Source organism: Mustela erminea, chromosome X, assembly GCF_009829155.1.
Source record: "Mustela erminea isolate mMusErm1 chromosome X, mMusErm1.Pri, whole genome shotgun sequence".
In the NCBI taxonomy this organism is placed as follows: Eukaryota; Metazoa; Chordata; class Mammalia; order Carnivora; family Mustelidae; genus Mustela; species Mustela erminea.
The window spans coordinates 19,951,536-19,972,428 of NC_045635.1; the positions used below are offsets into that span (position 1 = coordinate 19,951,536).

At 44.8% G+C, this 20,893-nt stretch overlaps 1 protein-coding gene and 1 non-coding gene across 5 annotated transcripts in view; both read right to left on the reverse strand.

Moving 5' to 3' along the window:
• Positions 1-20,893, reverse strand: part of PCYT1B (phosphate cytidylyltransferase 1, choline, beta) — a 123,705-nt gene that overhangs the window by 68,820 nt on the left and 33,992 nt on the right. The window contains exon 1 of one of the 4 annotated variants that reach the window (XM_032330424.1): positions 253-598. The exons of the other annotated variants lie outside the window; for them this stretch is intronic. Within the exon in view, the coding sequence (XP_032186315.1) occupies positions 253-309 (57 nt within the window). The 5' untranslated portion in view covers positions 310-598. Of the gene's footprint in view, positions 1-252; positions 599-20,893 lie in introns of those variants that run through there. 4 annotated transcript variants of the gene reach the window in all.
• Positions 2,934-3,064, reverse strand: LOC116583832. The gene has a single exon (XR_004282929.1). It is a non-coding gene; the product is annotated as a small nucleolar RNA SNORA31 (small nucleolar RNA).

A 20,893-nucleotide genomic window follows, 5' to 3' on the forward strand; every position in this document is an offset into this window, starting at 1 on the left:
TTTTTTTTTTGAGTGATGCTCGGCAATCATGACAGTATCACACTCCCTACCCTATGCCAGGTACCAAAGGAGGTAGTCTGGACAGGTGAGCTCTTCTATAATATAGAAGGCCATCTCTCTACTTCACAGAAAAGGCAACTGAGGCCCAGCAGGATGACAAAATATGCCAAGTCATGCCCTTGGGAAGTCGCAGTGCTTGGCTTTGCACATTTTAACCACCACCCAGGGCAGACTGTAAAGATTAAGACTTACCCACAGCCCGGGGTACTCGGCTGGAAGAAATGCCGTACTCAGAAGTGTGGCGGACATCGCCCGTATTTCACACACACGCCAGCCTGGCCAATCACAGACTCTGACGTCACTTCAGTGCAAAGGCCAAAGCCGAGCTCGGTGCCCTGGGAGGGCCTGAGAGCACAGCCTTGCTGGCCGGCAGCAGATAAGCGCTCCTGCGGTAGTTCCAGCAGCCACGGCGGGAGGCCCCGCCCCGGGCAGCCTGGGCTGGGGCTCCGGGGAGTGCTGGGAGAGAGATGTAGTCACTTGGAAGCCTGCCCAGGAAGTGGCTCTGCATCTTTTAGGCAGCCTCTTAAAAGGAAAACCTCACTCCCTCCAGACGTAGACAAAGGGAGCGGTAACTTTGTAAACAGGGCAAATGCAGTGCCGGATGGTCCGTGTGTTATCTCGGAATGACGGCATCATCAAGGTCATCACTCTCGGCTTTGGGGCATGTAAAGCTGAAGGTGACCCGTCACGGTAGGCAGGACTCAAATTGTCGTCTCAGTTGTTTCTCAGAGACGGGCACAGGCGTTCCTTAATAGGCGTTCGAGAATGATCCACTCGTCTGCAGAGGGGCTGTGACCCACTTCCGCCCGTCATTTATTCACTTGCTCATTCATTAATCATTCATTCACTCGTTCAGCTGTATGTCAGGCCCGGTCTTAGAACTGGAGATAGAAGTAGGGGGAAGGCCAGTTGCAGTCCTGGAAGAGCCGGGTTCCCCTCTACCCTGCCAAGAAGCCATCCTGGCCCCACTCCTCCCCCTCCCCATTGTAGCACCTTCCGCCCTGGAAGCTGGAGTCCTGCCCCAGGCTTGTTTGGAGAACTTCCAGTTGCCTGAGACTTCCTTAACCCCCACCTTCCCGTTCAGGGCTCTGAAAGCAAACCAAGACCGGGGACAAGGGTTCAGGAAATGGGTCCATTGTTGGTTGTCAGATCCAGTAAGGTGACCGCATGGGCCATGCTGGGCCAGGGGAGCCTCTGTAATGTAGCCAAGGGGTGCAGTGACAGCATCGAGGCTCTGTGCCCACAAACTGCAGTTTCAACTGCCCTTACCAGTACTTACGGGCTGTGTATTCTAATTTGGCTCTTCTGTCTGAAAGGGACCGACACTCATTCAAGACAGCTCAAGAGATGAAGGATTATTTTAAGGCCTTCCCAGCATAGAAATTGTCGGGGGAGAGGGGAGTAGGAAAGGCTCAGGGTCTGGCTCCAGAGTGCTCCGCACCCACCGGGCAGCTCTCTGCACGTGATTCCCTCCCTCCCACTCCCATTTGCCCTATAACCGTCCACTGCAGTCAAGTCCCTAATCTAATTACCTCCACGCCCCTGTAGAGCTCACATGTGACAGCTGGCCTCCCTTCCCAACACTCACTCATCAACTTCTGACTGAGTCCTCCAGCCCCAGCTCTAACCAACTTCCTGCTTCTTCCCATGTTTCCCCATTCAGATTCCTAAGGGAGAATCAGACCCTCAGAGCTCGCTTTTCTAAGCAGGCCACCACCAGAAGACGCTGGCATTGAATCGGACACCCACCTGGGGCCTATGGGCTGTGGCTGCTAAAGGGACAAGGAACGGAGAGGGAGGCCTTTGCTGTTTTAGCATGTGCTGTCTTCAGGACAAGAAATGTATTTGACTTTGTGCAATTTTTTTTTTATTTGACACAGAGAGATCACAAGTAGGCAGAGAGGCAGGCAGAGAGAGAGAGGAGGAAGCAGGCTCCCCGCTGAGCAGAGAGCCCGATGTGGGACTCGATCCCAGGACCCTGAGATCATGACCTGAGCCGAAGGCAGCAGCTTAACCCACTGAGCCACCCAGGCGCCCCGACTTTGTGCAATTTAAAAAGGATATTCCATGGGGCGCCTGGGTGGCTCAGCAGGCTGGGCAGCCGGCTCTTGATTTTGGCTCAAGTCATGATCTCATGGGTCATGGGATCAAGGCCCATGGTAGGTTCCCTGCTCAGCGGGGAATCTGCTTGGAGATGCTCTCTCTTTGCCCCTCCCCCAACTCACGTTCATTCTCTCTCAAATAAAAAAATAAATCTTTAAAAAAAAAAATAAGGAGCACCTGGGTGGCTCAGTCCACTGAGTGTCCCACTCTTGATCTCAGCTCAAGTCATGTCTCAGGGTTGTGAGACTGAGCTCTGCATTGACCTCCCCACTTAGTGGGAAGTCTGCTTGAGATCCTCTCTCTCTCCCTCTTCCTCTACCCCTCCCCACCAAAAAATAAATAAGTAAGTAAGTAAATAAATAAATAAATAAATAAATGGATGTTCCTTAGCTGAAGTTCAGTTTCCTCTGTAAAATGGGTACCTATCTCACAGGGTTATTGCGAAACATAGAAATAATGTATATAAAGTACCTGGTACTGAATCAATTGTGGCAATTATTATTACGATTAGTATTTATTATATATAATATTATATATTATAATAACAGATAATGTAGTTTCCCCTAGAAACAAAGCAAACTGACTCATGAATGAACTTTTAGGACACAACCTAAGTAGGTCAATGAATTGGCAAACTAAGTTAGATTTTAGTAAAGATTCATTAACCTTAACATACCTGGACAGTCAGTCTTTTTTTTTTTTTTTTGGAGTAAACCAGATCCTCATTGTTGACAAGGTTTACTTGAGTTGCAGAAATTTCCCTCCTTTTAGCCTGTACTCCCCCGTTCAATCTTGACTGCCACAATGAGACAGACAGAAAGCGCGAGGATTTTTTTCTTGCATCTCTAGTGGAAACCTTAGCAGCAGACAGAACTGCTCCAGGTCTGTCAAATGGATGCATCAGTCAGTCTTTTTCACGTGACCTAAAATAAATTACTATTTGGAGATCTTTTATGTGCTAGTTCCAAAGTTTATTAAAAAGATAAGGTGTTGGGCGCCTGGGTGGCTCAGTGGGCTAAGCCGCTGCCTTCGGCTCAGGTCATGATCTCAGGGTCCTGGGATCGAGTCCCGCATCGGGCTCTCTGCTCAGCAGGGAGCCTGCTTCCTCCTCTCTCTCTCTCTGCCTGCCTCTCTGCCTACTTGTGATCTCTCTCTGTCAAATAAATAAATAAATAAAATCTTTAAAAAAAAAAAAGATAAGGTGTTGCCATTTTCCAAGAAAGGTGTGTTCTAGAGGGTGTGAAATCTGGTAATTAAAGCAGAGACAGAGAGAGTGGTAAAGCAATGATAGTAACTCAAAGGTAAAGAAAAAGGTTTACAGGCACTCTATATTTTTTCTTAATTATTGTGGCCTAGAAGTAGGAAAAAGAAAGAAGCAAAGAGACAGAAGGTAGACAGAGTTCACAAACGAGCTTGTGTGCACACGAGTACCTGTGTGCGCATGTGATCGTATTTAACAGGAGCTGACATGCAGGAGGGGTATTTCTTGGTATGTAAAAGGCACTATGCTTGGAATGGAGAGAATGCAAATATTATCCATATCCAAGCCACAGACTTGTTGTGAGCATTCCCCGAACATTCATTGTCTTCTGAAATGAGGCAGATTACCGCCTCAGTTGAGAATCAAGTTCTACATTCATGAAGACCTTGGTTAAGGCCCAGCCACCACCAACTAGCCCTGTGACTTCAGCCACTATTTTTTTTTTCAGTCCAATCACCCCAAAATTCCTTCTCGGAGCCAGAACAAATCATTTGACTTACTCCGGGATTCCAAGCTATCTATGAATTCATCTATATACACATACCAGCCTGTAGAGGACCCAGGCCCCATATCTTCTGTACCATTGGCCAGACCTGGGATGGCCCCTGGGATCCTCTGGGTCTGGCCCTAAATAAGACATAAAACTGAGGCTCAATAATGTAATGTAATGGTAAATCTTTGAGTGCCTAGGTAGTGCCACTAACTGTCTAAGCCCCTTAAATGTATTAACTCGTTGACTTTTACAACTCAGAGACAGATGCTGTCTCCCCCAGACTCTACAGAGCCTGTCTTCAACAGAGACACCAAATGGAAGCGCCTGGGAACAGCAGTGTGATTACCTTTTGGGTTCCTTTGAACTGAGGAAACTCTTAGGATTCTTAGACAATGGGGAGAGAGGGACCTCAAAAAGGAGACAATGGACTTCGTGGTAATTAGAGAAGGGGGTGCAAATGATTAACTGAAAAGGACAGGACTGTGTGTTTCACCCAGATGTGGTGGACTAGTCAGATGAGTGACATATCATTAGCTACTGGCCAGCTGCAGCTTAGACCCCACATCAGCCAGATCACATTGCTGAATGTTTCCTAACATCTGCTGTGTATTCCATATGATGCTCGATGTTTGGAGGGCACATACATAGGAGAGAAGGAAAAGAATTAACTCTGGGACTTTCTCAAAGGTAAAGTGTGGCCCTTTTAGAACAGAAGAAGGTAGGAGTTTGAAAAAGCATATTCAATTTTCAGTATTTCATATCTGGGGAAAAAAACCTACCTTTTTAACATAAAAATCATAGAAATTAAGCCTCTGAACTGGGAGAGATCATCAGAGGATGGACTATGTCCCCCTAGGTAGCCAGTTCTAAATTCAGGGTTGGGAGTTGAATGACATTTTCACACGTAGCAGCAGAGCAGAGCATTTTAAAGGGTTAAGAAGACTGGCCCTGTGCCCTGAACCTCATATGGGCAAGGATTTCGCCAGAGCCCAGACTTGGATCTAGACTGCAAATAAACATCTTTGTACCTGGTTTAGGATTTCAGAACACCCAGTCATTGCACGTGAATATGCTGCCTATTTATTGTATAGGTTCTGGTAATGTACACGGTACTGTATCATACCAAATCCATATTCCTAGCACGCTTTAAAAAAAAAAGATTTATTTTTTGAGAGAGAGTGAGGGTGAGCGGGGCTGAGGAGCAGAGGAAAAAAGAGAATCTCAAGCAGACTCCCCACTGAGCACAGAGCCTGATGCAGGGCACTTTCCCAGGACCCCAAGATCATGACTGGAGCTGAAATCAAGAGTCGCCTACTTAACCAACTGAACCACCCAGCACACTCCCCCCATCATGCTTTTTAAAAGGAAAGACCTTAGATGTTGGGCATTTCATTTGCAGGATGTGTTCTATTAGACATAGTCAAATATTTACTTAAAAACTATTAGACATTAACATGGGGCGCCTGGCTGACTCAGTCGGAAGGACAAGCAATGCTTCATTTAGGGGTCATGAGTTCAAGCCCCATAATGGGTGTAGAGATTGCTTAAAATAAATAAATATTTTTTGAAAAAAACTATTAGATGTTACATAAAATATACAATGCAAACATCAGTTGAGTGCAAAAAAGGATCAGTGGAATCTGTACTTAAGCAACTTGCCTTGATGCCTGACAACTGGACAATCAGACAGCAAGCTAACCCACCAATCAGAATGTAGCACAGTGCTGCTGACGCTGATGGCCAGCTGCAGAATTGCTTGTTTATGCTAAGCCTTTTTTTTTTTTTAGATTTATTTATTTGTCAGAGACAGAGCAAATGCATGCACACAAGTGGGGGTAGCAGGAAGCAGGCTCCCGGCAGAGCAAAGAGCTCTTAGCAGGAATCGATCCCTGAGATCATGACCTGGGCCAAAGGCAGATGCTTAACCAACTGAGCCACCCAGGAACACCCTACGCTAAGCTCTTCTTATCTGCGATAGGACAATTCACTCAGACAGACCTGAGTTCAAATTTTAGCTTCATTATTTAACATCCATTTCATTTTTAAAATATGATTTTCTTAATTTTTTTAATAATGATATATTGTATTTTTAGCCCCAGGGGTACAAGTTCTGTGAATTGCCAGGTTTACACACTTCACAGCACTCGCCACAGCACACACACCCCCAATGTCCATAACCCCACCACTCTCTCCTGACCCCCCTCCCCCCAGCAACCCTCAGTTTGCTCTGCAAGATTCAGAGTCTCTTATGGTTTGTCTCCCTCCCCGGTCCCATCTTTTTCATTGATTCTTCTCCTACCCCCTCAAGCCCCCCACATTGCCTCTCTACTTCCTCATATCAGGGAGATCATATGATAGTTGTCTTTCTCCAATTGACTTATTTCGCTAAGCATAGCACCCTCTAGTTCCATCCATGTTGTCGTAAAATATGATTTAAAAAAAAAAAAAAAACACTGCTGGTCCTGGGGAGCCTGGGGAGCTCAGTACATGAAGCAGCCTACTCTTGATGTCAGCTCAGGTCATGATCTCAGGGTGGTGGGATCAAGCCCCCTCCCCCCCTCCCCTCAGCAGGGCGTCTGCTTCTCTCCCTCTCCCTCTCTCTCTGCACCCCCCACCCCGTTCATGTGCTCTTACTCTCTCTCTCTCTCTCTCAAACAAATAAATAAATAAATCATCTTTTTCAAAATTGCTGGTCCTTAACCTCTCTAACCTTTAGTATCTTCACCTATAAAAAGGAGATAATAAAATGATCTGTCTCATGAAGCTGTGGTAAGGAATAAATGAAATGATGCGGATCTGAGTAATGTCTTCCTTCTGCTTCCCCAGAATCCACTCTCTTCCCACCCTTCTCTACTCTCCTTCGTACGGCTTCCCGTATGGACTGTACCAATGGGCTCTGATGCCTTTAGGCTTCACGTTGGGCGGGTTCCTTGAGAAGTATGCAAAACACCAGAGGGCAGGACAAGAGTGAGCTCAGACTATCTTTCCCCTTGGCTTCCTCCCTGCTAGGAAGCAGCGTGTTATTTCTGCCCTCTCACCAAAATCCACAGTTTCTCTTGAAAGGCCCCCTCTTTATAGAGCACCCTGCAAAGTTCCAGTAACCACAGTCTCCCCTGGCCCCTTCATGCCTGGGAAGCCTAGGAAATGACAACCCCTAACATTTCCAGGCCTAGCGCACATACTGTCCCTTGAGGCTGTAAATAGTCCCTTTTATTAAACTCCTTTTCGTATTTCCCATTTAGAGTGAGCTGTCTGTCTCTCGACAGGGCCTTGACTGATAGAGTCTATACAATAGGACGGCTGCCAGGCTCAATAAATGTGAACTAGCAAATGTTGATGAGGCATGGGAGAAGCACAGAGATCAACTGAAAAGGGAATTACCCAAAGTTAATAAAGTCATAACCACCTCAAGAACGTCCTCTAGTAGGAAAGAACTTTACAGCCACATCAGGCATTTTCATCAAGCTTTGCAAGAGACGGGAACAGGACTCCAGAAAGAATCTCATTTTCCCGGGGAAGCTTTTGGCCTCAGAACTCACCCGCTTGAGAACTACAAATTGAGAATTGGAAAAAAGACATCACAAAATTGAAGCCTTCGGTCTCATTCTGTTAGGACTGTGTTTATCAGCTGCTGCACGTAGCTTTTAAGGCATGATTTTATTTGAGATCAGAATATGTTTGTCTTCTGAAGAGAGGGAAGGAAGAGTAGATTTTATGCTTGACCAGAGGCCCAACACATGTAAATCACTAGATTCTTGGGCTGTGTCAGTGATTATGCAGAAGCCTGGATCAGGCAGCTGCCGCAAAGCCTTGACAAATGCCAGTGGGGGGCGGGGGGAGGGCGCGGCGGGGACAGGACGCCTAGTGCATGGCTCCGCACCAAGAAATATCTATTTTTCATCATCTAGCTAAGCATAGTAGGCACAGAGTATGAAGTAACAAGCACCATTAAAAACAGTAAGATACATAACACCCAGACAAGGAATGATGTTTAGGACATGATCATAGTGACAAAGCACTATGTATAATATATATATATACAGGTTATATACTATGATATCATTTATGGTTAAAGAGAGATAGTAAATAGGCAACTGTGGAGAAATAGTTTAGAACTGTGTTGCCCAATATGGTAGCCATTAGCCATGCGGACCTATTTGAATTCAAATTATATTTCGTGGAATTAAGGAAACATAATTAAAAACTCAGTTTCTCGGTCACTCCAGCCACATTTTAAGTGCCTGATAACCAAATGTGGCTAGTGGCTGCTATTATATTAGCACAGAGAGAGAACATTCCTAACATCACAGAAAGTTCTAGTGGACAGCACTGGCCTGGAAGGATACACAACAAATTAACCAGGGTTATGTCCAGGGAAGAAGACCACATTGGAAGAAGAGATGAGAGGGTGTTTTCATTGTTTACTCTATTTACACCTGTTATTTTATTTTATTTTCACATGAGAACACATTCATATAATTTATCTACTTTTAAAATAAATGTAAAGAAATTTATCCTATCTTGGGAATTCAGAGATGCAGGAAATTTAATCCAGGATTAGGTGTTCCAAATGTCAGAGAACGTATCTAAAAGGAAAACAGGAGTACTTTAAAAAATAACAACTATCACTTATAAATTAATTGTTAAATGCTATTATTCTCGGGTATATGGAACATTTAAAACTCATCTGAGCTTTTAAAAGCAATTTAAATGGTCTTCATAGTATCTACCCTCTCTTCATTTCTCCAACATCCAACAAACATTGCTTGAGGGCTTGCTGGGTGCCAGGCACTGTATTTAGGTTCTAAGGATACATCAGGGAACAAAACAGGACCCACAAAATCTTGCCTTTATTATCCTTAAAGATAACAAACAACAAAAAAGAATGTGAAATGCATAAAACGTTAAAAGGGGATAGTGTTCAGAAAAAATTAAAGCAAGGAAGGGGATAAAGAAGGTAGGGGGCTTATCCATAAATCGGATACCCGAGGGAGTTGATGTATGTGTCAATATAGAAAGGATCTATTGGGGGCACCTGGGTGGCTCAGTGGGTTAAAGCCTCTGCCTTCGGCTTGGGTCGTGATCCCAGGGTCCTGGGATTGAGCCCCTGATCAGGCTCTCTGCTCAGCAGGGAGACTGCTTCCCTTCCTCTTTCTCTGAATCTGATCTCTGTCTGTCAAATAAATAAATAAAATCTTTAAAAAAAAGAAGAAAGGATCGATTCAACCCTGCAGAGAAAGAACACTTCAGGCAGAGGAAAAATCAAGTGCAAAGGCCCCAAGGCAGTAACATGCCCAACTTCTTCCAGGAATAACAAGGCCAGTATGCCTGGAGGAAGTGAACAAAGTATAGTAGTGGGAGATAGAGCCAGAGAGGTGAAGTACAAAGAGACGGGAGACATCCAATGGTATGCAGTTTTTAGGATGCTGTAAAGACTGGCCTTCACGGAGAAAATGGAAGCCATCCGAGTTGTGAACAGGGAGTAGTAATATGGTCAGAGCCTTAACAGGACCACCTCACCGTTATGCTGAGGTTTAACTATCAAAGGTCAAAAGCAGAAGCAAGAAAAGCACTAAGTAACTGGCATAATTATCAGGCAAGAGTAGGCAGATGGAGGCTGGGACCAGGATGAGTGGTGAGAAGTCGTCGGATTCTGGATGGATTTTGAATAAAAAAAATTTGAAATCGATTGAACGTCAAATGTAAAAGAAGGCGAGGAGTTGACATAACTGCAAAGTTACTGGCCTGAAGAACTAGAAAGATGGTATTGCCATTCCCTAACACGGGGAAGACACTGGCAGAGTAGGTTTGTGGATGGGAGGGATAGGCTGGGAAAATAAAAAATTCCATTCTCACACATTAGGTTTGATATACCTATTAGATCTCCCAGTGAAGATGTCAGGTAGGCAGTTGGATTAACAAGTCTGGAGTTGGAGACAGAGAACTAAACTAGAGAAGCAGGTTAAGAAACCACAGGAATATAAATGATATCTAAAGCCACTAGACTAGGTTTATTCATTCAGCTCAGGCCATGAGTGCAGGCTGAGGCAAGGTCCTGGTTGTCTAATGAGGAGACATTGTATATTTCTGACCAACCTCCCCAGACTACTGGCAGCTCTAAGAAAATGGATAGTTGGTCTGTCCTACTCATTGCTGATCCCTAATTCCTAGGGCAGTACCTGGCAGCCAGAAGGTTCTGGGTAAACATTTGTTGAATGGAAGAAGTTAGAGTCAATGGAGAGAGAATAATTACTGATAAAAAACTGGAGAGGGAATTATTGATAATGATTATTGACAAAGGTTAAACTGAATAAGAAATACAATTGTCAGTGTTTCCTATCTTTTTCTTTTTTTTTTTTAAAGATTTTATTTATTTTATTTGACAGAGAGAGAGATCACAAGTAGGCAGAGAGGCAGGCAGAGACAGAGGGGGAAGCAGGCTCCCTGCTGAGCAGAGGGCCCGATGCGGGGCTCGATCCCAGGACACTGAGATCATGACCTGAGCCGAAGGCAGCGGCTTAACCCACTGAGCCACCCAGGCGCCCCTCCTATCTTTTTCTTATTATCATACTATATACTACAGAAAACTTGGGAAATAAAGAAAAGCAAAACTCACTAATAATTCTACTTGCCAAATACAACCATTGGTAACACTTCCTAGATTTCTTTTAGGGCTTTCTGATATATTACGCATACATGCAACTTTGGAATCCTAACTACATGGACAGTTTTTTCCACTTGTATATCGGGATTACCCTATAATGTAGTCTTCAATTTCACTATTTTTAAAGGTGTTATCTGGGGGTCCCATACCCCCTGTTTCCCTAGGCCTGAGCCTCCAATTCCCAAACATTGAAAGTTAGGCAAGATGATGAAAAGCAAGGGCATCATATCCCAAAGATAGGATGTTAACATTAAAAAGACAGGAGGGAAGCAGGAACACCTGACTCATCTGTTCATTTTTCTATTCTGAAAGGTTGTAAGTGGCACCAGAAAATAGGATATAGGCCAAGGAAGTTGAATAGTGAAGGGAGATGCCCTGGTTGGCCGGGACGCAAGTGATGGTTGGTGCAGATCCTGAAAGGAGAGATTAGCAGGTACCTCCGCATGAGACAGAGTAGACCGCGGGTAAATCGAGCGGTAAGATAAATGCAAAGAATAGCCCGTTCAATAAAGTCATTTCCTTTTCCAAAGGATCTGGGCAACTGGTCACCCACTACGCTAGGCAGCCTCCTCTGTGCTTGGCCCACCCCAGCACTAAGGACATCAGGCTCCAGCAGGGGGTCTAAGAGACCCAAGCTGCTCAAAGGCACCAGCCGTGGCCACTTGGTGACCTCCCCCACCCTCAGGAATCCAGGCTTCTGCAAAACCACCTCACTATCGTTTTTTAACAGACTTTATTTTTTAGAGAAGTTTGACGTACACAGCAAAATGAGCAGAAGGTACAAATTATTTCCCACTTAACTTTCACTAATTCTGATAGCTATAAGGCATTCCGCTGACTAGAAAAACCATAATTTATTTAAATCTCTCTGTGTTGTTGAATATTAAGTTGTTTATGTTTTACTAATATAAATAACATTCTAAACATAGTTCCGAACCTCTGATTATTTCCTTAGGATAGATGCCTAGGAGCTGAATTACTTAGACCAGGGGTATGAACATTTTAAAGATAAATATTTGTAGAACATTTTAACATGTATTGGTAAATTAGCTTCTACAAAAGCTGTCTCATTTATACTCACATTACAATGTCTGAGAGCACCTAGCTGGCTGCCATCTCACCAGCTTTGAGTATTATCTCTGTCAATTTTACAGACTAAAAAATAGCATCACGCTGTTTCAATTTGCATTATTTTGATTACAAAAAAGATGGAACATTTTTCAAATGTTTATTAGCCATTTGTATTTTCTTCTGAGACTAATCTGTCTTTGGCTCATTTTTCTATTGTTGAGGATGAATACTTTGAAGTTAGCTAAAAACAAAAGCATAGCACAGTTTTAAAAATTAGCTTAAATATCTTGAAAAAGAAAAGATGTTTTCCTACTTTATCTAAAGTTCCCTCATAAGAGGTCCATTTTTTAAGCCCATGTGTGAACCCCTGCATCGAGGTCAGACAAGTAATTCCTGCCCTTCCAGTGACCAGAGATCAGAAATTGTATCATGCCCCAGGGGTACAGCTTCCTTAAAACACTGACCACCTGTAAGCCGCAAGCCCCCCACTCCCATGTGCCACCTTCCGAAATGAACTCTTAATAATACTGTATTTCACTTATTCTAAAATGTACGTTTCCCCCCACATTTTAACATCTCTGAGATTAGGAGAGCGTCTTACAAGAAATATCTTAAAATCAATGGCAGCAATTTTCTGACATTGCAACATCCCTGCAATGAGACTCTATCTCATAATTAATGGCATCTTAGATTCCTGAAATGCAGAGATGATACGGACAATAGAAAATAGTCATTTTTAGGGCACCTGGGTGGCTCGGTGGGTTAAAGCCTCTGCCTTCGGCTCAGGTCACAATCCAGGGGTCCTGGGATTGAGCCCGCATGGCATCAGTTTCTCTGCTCAGCAGGGAGCCTGCTTCCCCCGCCCCCCCGCCCTACCTCTCTGCTTGCTTGTGAACTCTGTCAGATAAATAAATAAAATCTTTGGGGCGCCTGGGTGGCTCAGTGGTTTGGGCTGCTGCCTTCGGCTCGGGTCATGATCTCAGGGTCCTGGGATCGAGCCCCGCATCGGGCTCCCTGCTCCGCAGGAAGCCTGCTTCCCTCTCTCTCTCTCTCTCTCTGTCTGCCTCTCTGCCTACTTGTGATCTCTGTCTGTCAAATAAATAAATAAAATCTTTAAAAAAAAATAAAATAAAATCTTTTAAAAAAAAGAAAATAATCAGTTTTGCCTAGAGATTTAAAAGTTCCAGCCCCAAAATCAACTTTTCTTAGGCAACTGAGCTTAAGGAATTTATAATGAACATCATTAACAACCATATATCTTATTCCTATCCCACCTCCTTCCCAAAGGACTTGAGGTGACTTCAAAAAAATAAAATTTGTAAGCTTAATAGTTTCAAGATCTGGGCTGAGGGAGGAAATAGGGGTTTCAACAAAGGTCAGAAGCGAAATGAGCATACAAGAATACCTAGCCCAGTTCTCTACACTTCGGGTAGGTCACAAAAATGACTTGAAGCTCTCAGCCGTCGAAGCAAAGCGAAAGACAAAATACTGTCCGTAAGTGAAAAACAAAATATCTACTGAGGAGCAGCACAGCACTTCCTGATGCAGGATTTCACTGCAATGCCTCCAGTGATGCTTCCGTAAGGGGCTCGTGGCGTGAGGCTCTCTAGTGGAACCAGGATACTCAACACCCTGCTGAAGACAATCCTGTTTCCTTTTTTTTTTTTTAAGGATTTATTTATTTATTTGAGAGAGAAAAAGCACAAGCGGAGGTCGGGGGAGGGTAGAGGGAAAAGCAGACTCCCCGCTGAGCAGGGAGCCTGACTTGGGGCTCAATCCCAGGACTCCGGGACCATGACCTGAGCCAAAGGCAGATGATTAACCGAATGAGCCACCCAGGTGTTCCAAGACCATCCTGGTTTTTGTGTTTGTCTCTGTGACACCCTCCACGCAAGGTGGAGCCTCAGAACCAAAAAGCAGTTCAGAAGAGCATTTCTGCAAGCGGCCAAATAGGCAGACTGAAAATGCAGTGCTCTCCCTCACTGCTGGATCCAAGGGCAGGATCTAGAACATGGAGACCAGGGCTTTCTAATGTGGGACGGGCAAGACAATCCATTAAAGAGCAACACTTGTGCTTAGATTTATTTTTCAGGTTAAAAAACAGGAAGCGTTGGGGCACCTGGGTGGCTCAGTGGGTTAAAGCCTCTGCTTTCGGCTCAGGTCATGATCCCAGGGTCCTAGGATCAAGCCCCACATCACATCGGGCTCTCTGCTCAGCAGGGTGCCTGCTTCCTCCTCTCTCTCTGCCTGCCTCTCTGCCTACTTGTGATCTCTCTCTGTCAAATAAATAAATAAAATCTTTAAAAAAAAAAACAGGAAGCGTTACTGATGCTTTATTCTAAGGTGCCGATTTTTACTGGTGCCCTATCACTGTCGACATGAAGTCTATGAGATGTCCTCAAGGAAGAATGTAAGTTGTACCATTGAGAAGGATGGCCTGGGTCCCTTGGCATTTTCATTTGCTGTCAGCTTACTGTAATATAGTGCTCTTTGCCTGGGTCTGGATAAGGGCATTTGTAGATGATATTACATGGTTTTAACTAAACCAATGCTCACAAGACCACCAAGTAGCTTTAAGCATTTCCCACAATGAAACAGGGAAGCAAGAACTAATACAAGCACAGATGAGCGACAAAAACGTGGCGGAGCTGACCCTTCTAGCCCTTGCAGGAGTCTCGCATCAGCCACATTATCAGGTGTGAACAATGAAGACCTAATCAAGACAGGTGAATCCACCATTAACACGAAGGAGTCTATTTCAAATACCTGCTGCCATTAGCATTAAACTTCACCTGGAGCGTCTCTTGTACCTTGAGCTATCGGGTCATGATCATAAGAGGCTACTGAAGCTACCACAACACTGAGAAGCAAAGCATCCAGACCATGAAGACCAACTTCTGTGATTTGTTTCAGCAATGTTTCAAGACATGATAATCCAGTCCCTTACAAAATACAGTGGCATGCAATGATAAACGTGAGAAGCCTTTTCAAGTTTCTCTCATTCAGTAAACAAAAGCCAAAGGTCTCATACCACTGCAGAAATACCAGCTCTTCATGCCACAGTAAAAGGGGGAATGTATGTGGGGGAAAAAAGTGATGTCAAACTAAAATGTTTTGTCAGTCAAATATATTCAGGAGACATACAGAAAACATTGCTGCAGACTGGAAGGAACAAGCATTAGAACAAATTATGCAGTGTGGGAGGTTTGCTATACAGTAGGATGGAAGTACAGATATTTCTAACATGTCGCAGCTGGAGGTATTTGTTAGATCCTATTTCAATGATAAGACCCTTTTTTTTTTCTGAGCTGCTAAAGGAAAGATGTTCCAAAGAAGATTTTCCAAAGAAAGATATTCCAAAGATGATTGATTGTACAAAGCAGATGATTCTTGAATAAAAACAATATTTTAGGGGCACCTGGGTAGCTCAGTTGCTTAAGCATCTGTCTTCAACTCAGGTCATGACCCAGAGCCCTGGGATGGAGCCCTGCTTCAGGCTCCCTGTTCAGGGGGAGCCTGTTTCTCCCTTCCTCTCTGTACTTGCCCACGCCTGCTCGTGCTCACTCTCTCCCTCTCTCTTGATATCTCAAATAAATAAATAAAATCTTTTTTTAAAAACCAATATTTTACAGGAAAACAAAACATGTGAGTTTACCTACCAATGAAGCAATAACATTGCTGTTAGACCCCAAATTCCCACCAATTTAAGAAATACCTCTCTGTTTTCTTTTCAATACCCTTCCTCCATTTGGTCTCTAAGTTCTGTTCCTCAGGATTCCGTCATGGAAGACTGAGGGGGAATGCAGATCCATTTAACCAGATCTCATACAGAGACAGGCGGATACAGGGAGGATTCCTTTAGCTTGAATCATGGCTCTTCTGTTTTTCTTCCCTTAAGAAAACCTCATAGGATGGTTCGGAGTCAGTCATTTCCTAAAATTTGCCCTAAGCAGCATTATCCCGAGACACTCCTGCTAGCTAACCAGTTTTACCCACTTCCTTCTGAGTCTGGAAACAGACTGGGAGGTCTGGCCATTGTTATAAAACACATATTGATTAGACACCGTGGTTTGTTTGGTTTTTTTAAAGATTTTATTTATTTGTCAGAGAGAGAGCGAGCGAGAGTGAGCACAGGCAGACAGAGTGGAAGGCAGAGTCAGAGGGAGAAGCAGGCTCCCTGCGGAGCAAGGAGCCCGATGTGGGACTCGATCCCAGGATGCTGGTATCATGACCTGAGCTGAAGGCAGCTGCTTAACCAACTGAGCCACCCAGGCGTCCCGACACCATGGTTTTTAATTCACAAATAACCCAACTAGGGCTAGACTTGTCCTAGAAGTAAGTTCCAAGGCTTTCCTATGTTCTCTTTGGGGCTGGGTACTGACCCCTGGAGCACAGTCCAGCTCTGCTAATGACCAAGAGCTGTAATCATAGGCAGGAGCTGATATTATTCCTTAGAATGTTATCTGCGAGGTCCCCAGAATTGTCTGGAAATGGTCAATCGGTTGTAGAGTGTACCTTCTCTGTTCCTGTGGTTGGAATATCTTTCAACTTTGTATTAAAGAGCAATACACGTACAGAAACTTGCACCTGGGACAACTGGGTGGCTCAGTGGGTAAAGCCTCTGCCTTTGGCTCAGGTTGTGATCTCAGAGTCCTGGGATGGAGCCCCACATCGGGCTCTCTGCTCAGCAGGGAGCCTGCTCCCCACCCCCCTCTGCCTGCCTCTCTGCCTACTTGTGATCTCTGTCTGTCAAATAAATAAAATAAAATCTTAAAAAAAAAAAAAGAAACGTGCACCTATCCTAAGAGTGCAACACTGAACTGTGACAAAATGAGCGTAGGTAGCACCCAGATCAAGTAACCGACCAAAGTCAGCATCCGTCCTGAGCTCCTCCTGCTGTCCTGACTTCTAAATTCACAGACTGGTATGCCTACTTTTAAAATTCTTAATAGATCATGAAAATATGTGGTGTGTATTCTCTTACATCTGGCTTCTTTCATTCAATATTATGTTTGTGATATTTATCCGTATTTTTGCAGGTGGTTTTGGATTCTCCTTTCTCATTTCCGTGGAGCATTTCATTGTGTGAAAATACAACAATTAATCCATTCTACTTCCCCTGGGGATTTGGGTCATTTCCAGTTGGAGTTACTATGAATTATGCTGCTGAGATCATCCTAATACTCATCTTTTGTAGCCAACTTTACTAGGAGAAGACTTGCCAGGTCAAAAATATTTACTTCGAATTTCTCAATTTACTACCAAGAGCCTAGCCATCTAAATTGTTTCCATTCCTGGTCCTGAAGGCAGACCATGTGATACAGGACAGCGAAACACACAGTGGGGACCCTGGGGGGCTCAGTGGGTTAAGCCTCTGCCTTCAGCTCAGGTCATGATCTTAGGGTCCTGGGATTGAGCCCCGCATTGGGCTCTCTGTTCAGCGGGGAGCCTGCCTCCTCCTCTCTCTCTGCCTGCTGCTCTGCCTACTTTGATCTCTTTCTCTCTCTCTCTTTCTGTCAAATAAATAAATAAAATCTTTTAAAAAAGTGTACGCAAAAACCTCTTGCTTCTGACTCACATGGAAGCATGAGTAGGTGATTCTCTGCTCAGTGATGTTGGGGAGCTGGTGTGGTGGAAATGGGGGCTTTAGAAGTTAGACAAAACTCATTTTAAGGGTGCCTGGGTGGCTTAGTCATTAAGTGGCTGCCTTCGGCTCAGGTCACGATCCCAGGATCCTGGGATCGAGCCTTGCCCCGGGCTCCCTCTTGGGCAGGAAGCCTGCTTCTCCCTCTCCTACTCCCCCTGCTTGTGTTCCCTCTCTCGCTGTCTCTCCCTGTCAAATAAATAAATAAAATCTAAAAAAACAAACAAACAAATAAACAAAACCCCTCACTTTAAAGCCCAGCTTTATCTGTTAGTACTTGACCTTTTGGGAATTTCTTAATTCTTGGTTTCCTTATTTATCACACAGGGAGCAGTAATTCTTCCCTCACAGTCTGCAGCCTGGTTAGACGAGGGAACATGGGCTCCCGTCACCGGTACCTAAGTGTACACTACACCCCCACTCGCCCCCAGAGGGCAATGAGGGAGACCCCTAGTCTTCAGCCCAGTGTAAAACAATTCCCTTGTAACTAAATAACACGGAGGTCTGAGAGAACTCAGTATCACGTGACTGGGCCTGCGGTCACTATCAGGCACACCAGAGATGAGCCCAGAAGCCTGCGTGTACGAGGAACAAGATTTCGACATCATTCGTGATGCTTCTATGAACCCATTATTATTATTGTTATTCTTCTTAAATGCCCGCTTTAAAGAGACATCAGCACGCCATTACACGGAAGTCAGGTTCAACGTGCATGAATTCCTAAGTGGAAAACAAAAACACCAAGTCAGAGACTTGGGCAGGAGGGCAGAGAGAATATGAAAATGAAGCCGGCTGGCTGGGCCGGCCCCGTGTGGCCCGGCACATTATTACACAGGCGTACACTAACCAGGCTTGCAGCTTTATTTTCTAATCACTGTGTTTTCAAGTGTGCCTTCAAGATTGTTGAGTGTTCAACTGTCTCTTTATCCCCAAGCAGGGTCAGCTTCCCCAGGCTCCCACACAACCTGTCTCATGCTGGGATAAAGAGGAAGATAGAAATGTTAAAACAATAATGCTATGGTCTGAGGCCGGCAACGGGTAATCAGATCCTCGCAAGGTAGAGGCTGTCACCTGGGAGATTGTTGTAAGAAAATAGGCGTAGCTTGCAATGACTTGGTTTGCCCCTATCTTTCTTGCTTTCTCCTTTTCATCTCGCCCCCAGCCATCAGAGGGAATAAATCCTTTTCCTACTTTTTTTTTTTTTTAAACCGAGGGGCACCAAGAATCTTTGTGTGGGCCTGAGCAAAAGATTCAAGAGTTTCAAGCCTATGGCCTGAGCCACCTTGGACTTCAACCAGAAGCAGTAAGTGTAGGTGGCTAGAGAGGGGAAGGCCCCCAGCACCCAATGCCACACTGCCAGGCCTCAGAGAAAACCCCGGATTTCGCACTTGAGTATTATGAGATCAGTCAGGAGGGTTATTGTTCGCGTTGAGAAGAGATTCAATGTAGGTTTCTTTGAACGATGACTGTAATGTTCAGCATGGGATTCAGAACACATTCAACCTTTCTGAAGAAGGAGCTGAAGAATAAAGTGGGAGACAACAGGTTTGTACAACACTCATAGGGGGTTCCAGAGCTTGTTACTGATATTTAGCCGACGTGTCCTGCCGTAGATCATTCAACCTCTTTGTACCCCAAATGGAGAAAACCAAAAGCAGGGGAGGAGTGGGGCGGTCCTGACTTATGAAAGGAACAGGAGAACAAACAGGGCGCACTGGGCTGGAGCATCTTCCATGGCTGGGGAAGCTACAGTCACCATCTTGGAGCTGGGAAAGATCATCTCTTCAGCCTGTGGTGGGTGACAGAATGGAGGTCCAGAGAGAAGCGATTGGCTTAAGCCCACACAGTAAGTCAACAGCAAAGCTCAAGTCCGAATGAGACTGTGGGCTCCAGAGAGCAAAGACCAGGTTGTGACATACTTCTCTTGCCAGGCCCCAGCAGTTCCACTGTGGACCAGCCCAGGTTCCCCCCAGGAGCTCCCAATCTAGATCTGCCTCGATCTTGGGAGTTGGTATGGAGCCCCAGGAGCCATAAGGGAATGGAGCCATTCCCTCTCACCAGAACGGCATCTCATCAGGAGCCACTTAGCCTCCCCACCCTTCCCTAGCCCCAGGCCTAGCCTGGAAGCTTCTGGAGAGGAAAACCCTGGGGTTGGACCCAACTTCTCAGGCTATCCTATACTTATACTTCGGCACCCGCCAGAACCCAGCCACTAATTTCACCGCTGCCTTCACAGAGAAGACTGAAGCTATCAGATGAGAGAGGCTTTCCACATTCAATACACTCTCCCTTTAAAACTTCTTACCCAAAACATCCTTGCCAGCTTCCTCACCATCAAGTGAAAGAAGTGTCTCTTATCCTGCTTGAAGCCAATTCTTCCACTTTCACTGGAATCCAACGTCTTTAGCCCAAAGCTCATTCCCTTCCTCATTTTCCCCCTATCGCTTTCACTTTCTCCTGTTTCCTCTATGCCATTTATACTCAAGTACAAGTTACTACCATCTTACAAGAATGAGTCAACCAAAAGCCTTGGCACACTGGATGGAAGGAAGAATGGAACCAAAGGAGGATATATAGAAGGAAAAAAAGAAGAGAAAAAGGCTAGCCTCTCTCAACCCTAAATTCTGATTTATTCACCTTTGGATCCTACACATTCTATCTGCTTACCCTCTCAGGCAAGCTTCTACCTCCCCACATTCCAAGGCCTCCTCAACTCATTGCCCTCTGGCCTCTGCTCCCGTCACATCTCTGAAACATCCACCATTGACTTCTTCTTTCTAAATCCAAAGGAGACTTTTCCTCATTATCTCATTTAATCTCTCTGTTGCATTTGCTTCTACTGGACATTCCCACCACAGAACTTATCCTGCTCTTGGCCTGTCTTCTTTTCATGATCCTACCTCTACTGGCTCTTTAAATAGTGTTCCTCAGGGTTCCATTCTGAAAAGATTCTGGGATCAAGTAGATTAATTTAACCAGATTTCACGTAGAGACAGGCAGATATAAGGAGACTTCTAATAGCTTTAATTACAGCTCTTCTATTTTTCTCCTTTCTAAGAACCTGATAGCATGGCTCAGGGTCAGTTATCTTCTAGAATTACCCTATAGTAGGATTATCCTGAGGCGCTCTTGCTAGCTAACCACTTCCATTACCATTTTCTTAGTCCAAAGACTGTGACTCAATTATGTTCCCATCAATTTCACTACTTCAATTCCATTTCCATCTCCTCCATGCGGACATCTCCCAGATCTCCATCTCCAAACTCTCTCCTGAGTTCCAAAAGCAAACACTGCCTAGACACCTCCAAGTGGAAGTCTCCATGTCATCCCCAACAGAACTCTTACAAACTACTGCCCCCTGATACTCATGCCTGAATGCTGGTGCCCACTTGAGGAAGCCAGAAAATGGAGTCTTCCTCGATACTGGCCAACCCTCAGACTCAGTTATCAAATCCTGGGGTGTTGATCTCCTTAGTGTCTCCCATAGTCATCCTGTTCTCTCTTTCTCCCCTTCCCCATCCAGAACTTCAAATTTAATATAATTCTCATTAGCCTCCTTTGGTTAGCCTCCTAACCAAACCCCAAAAGGGCAAAAGG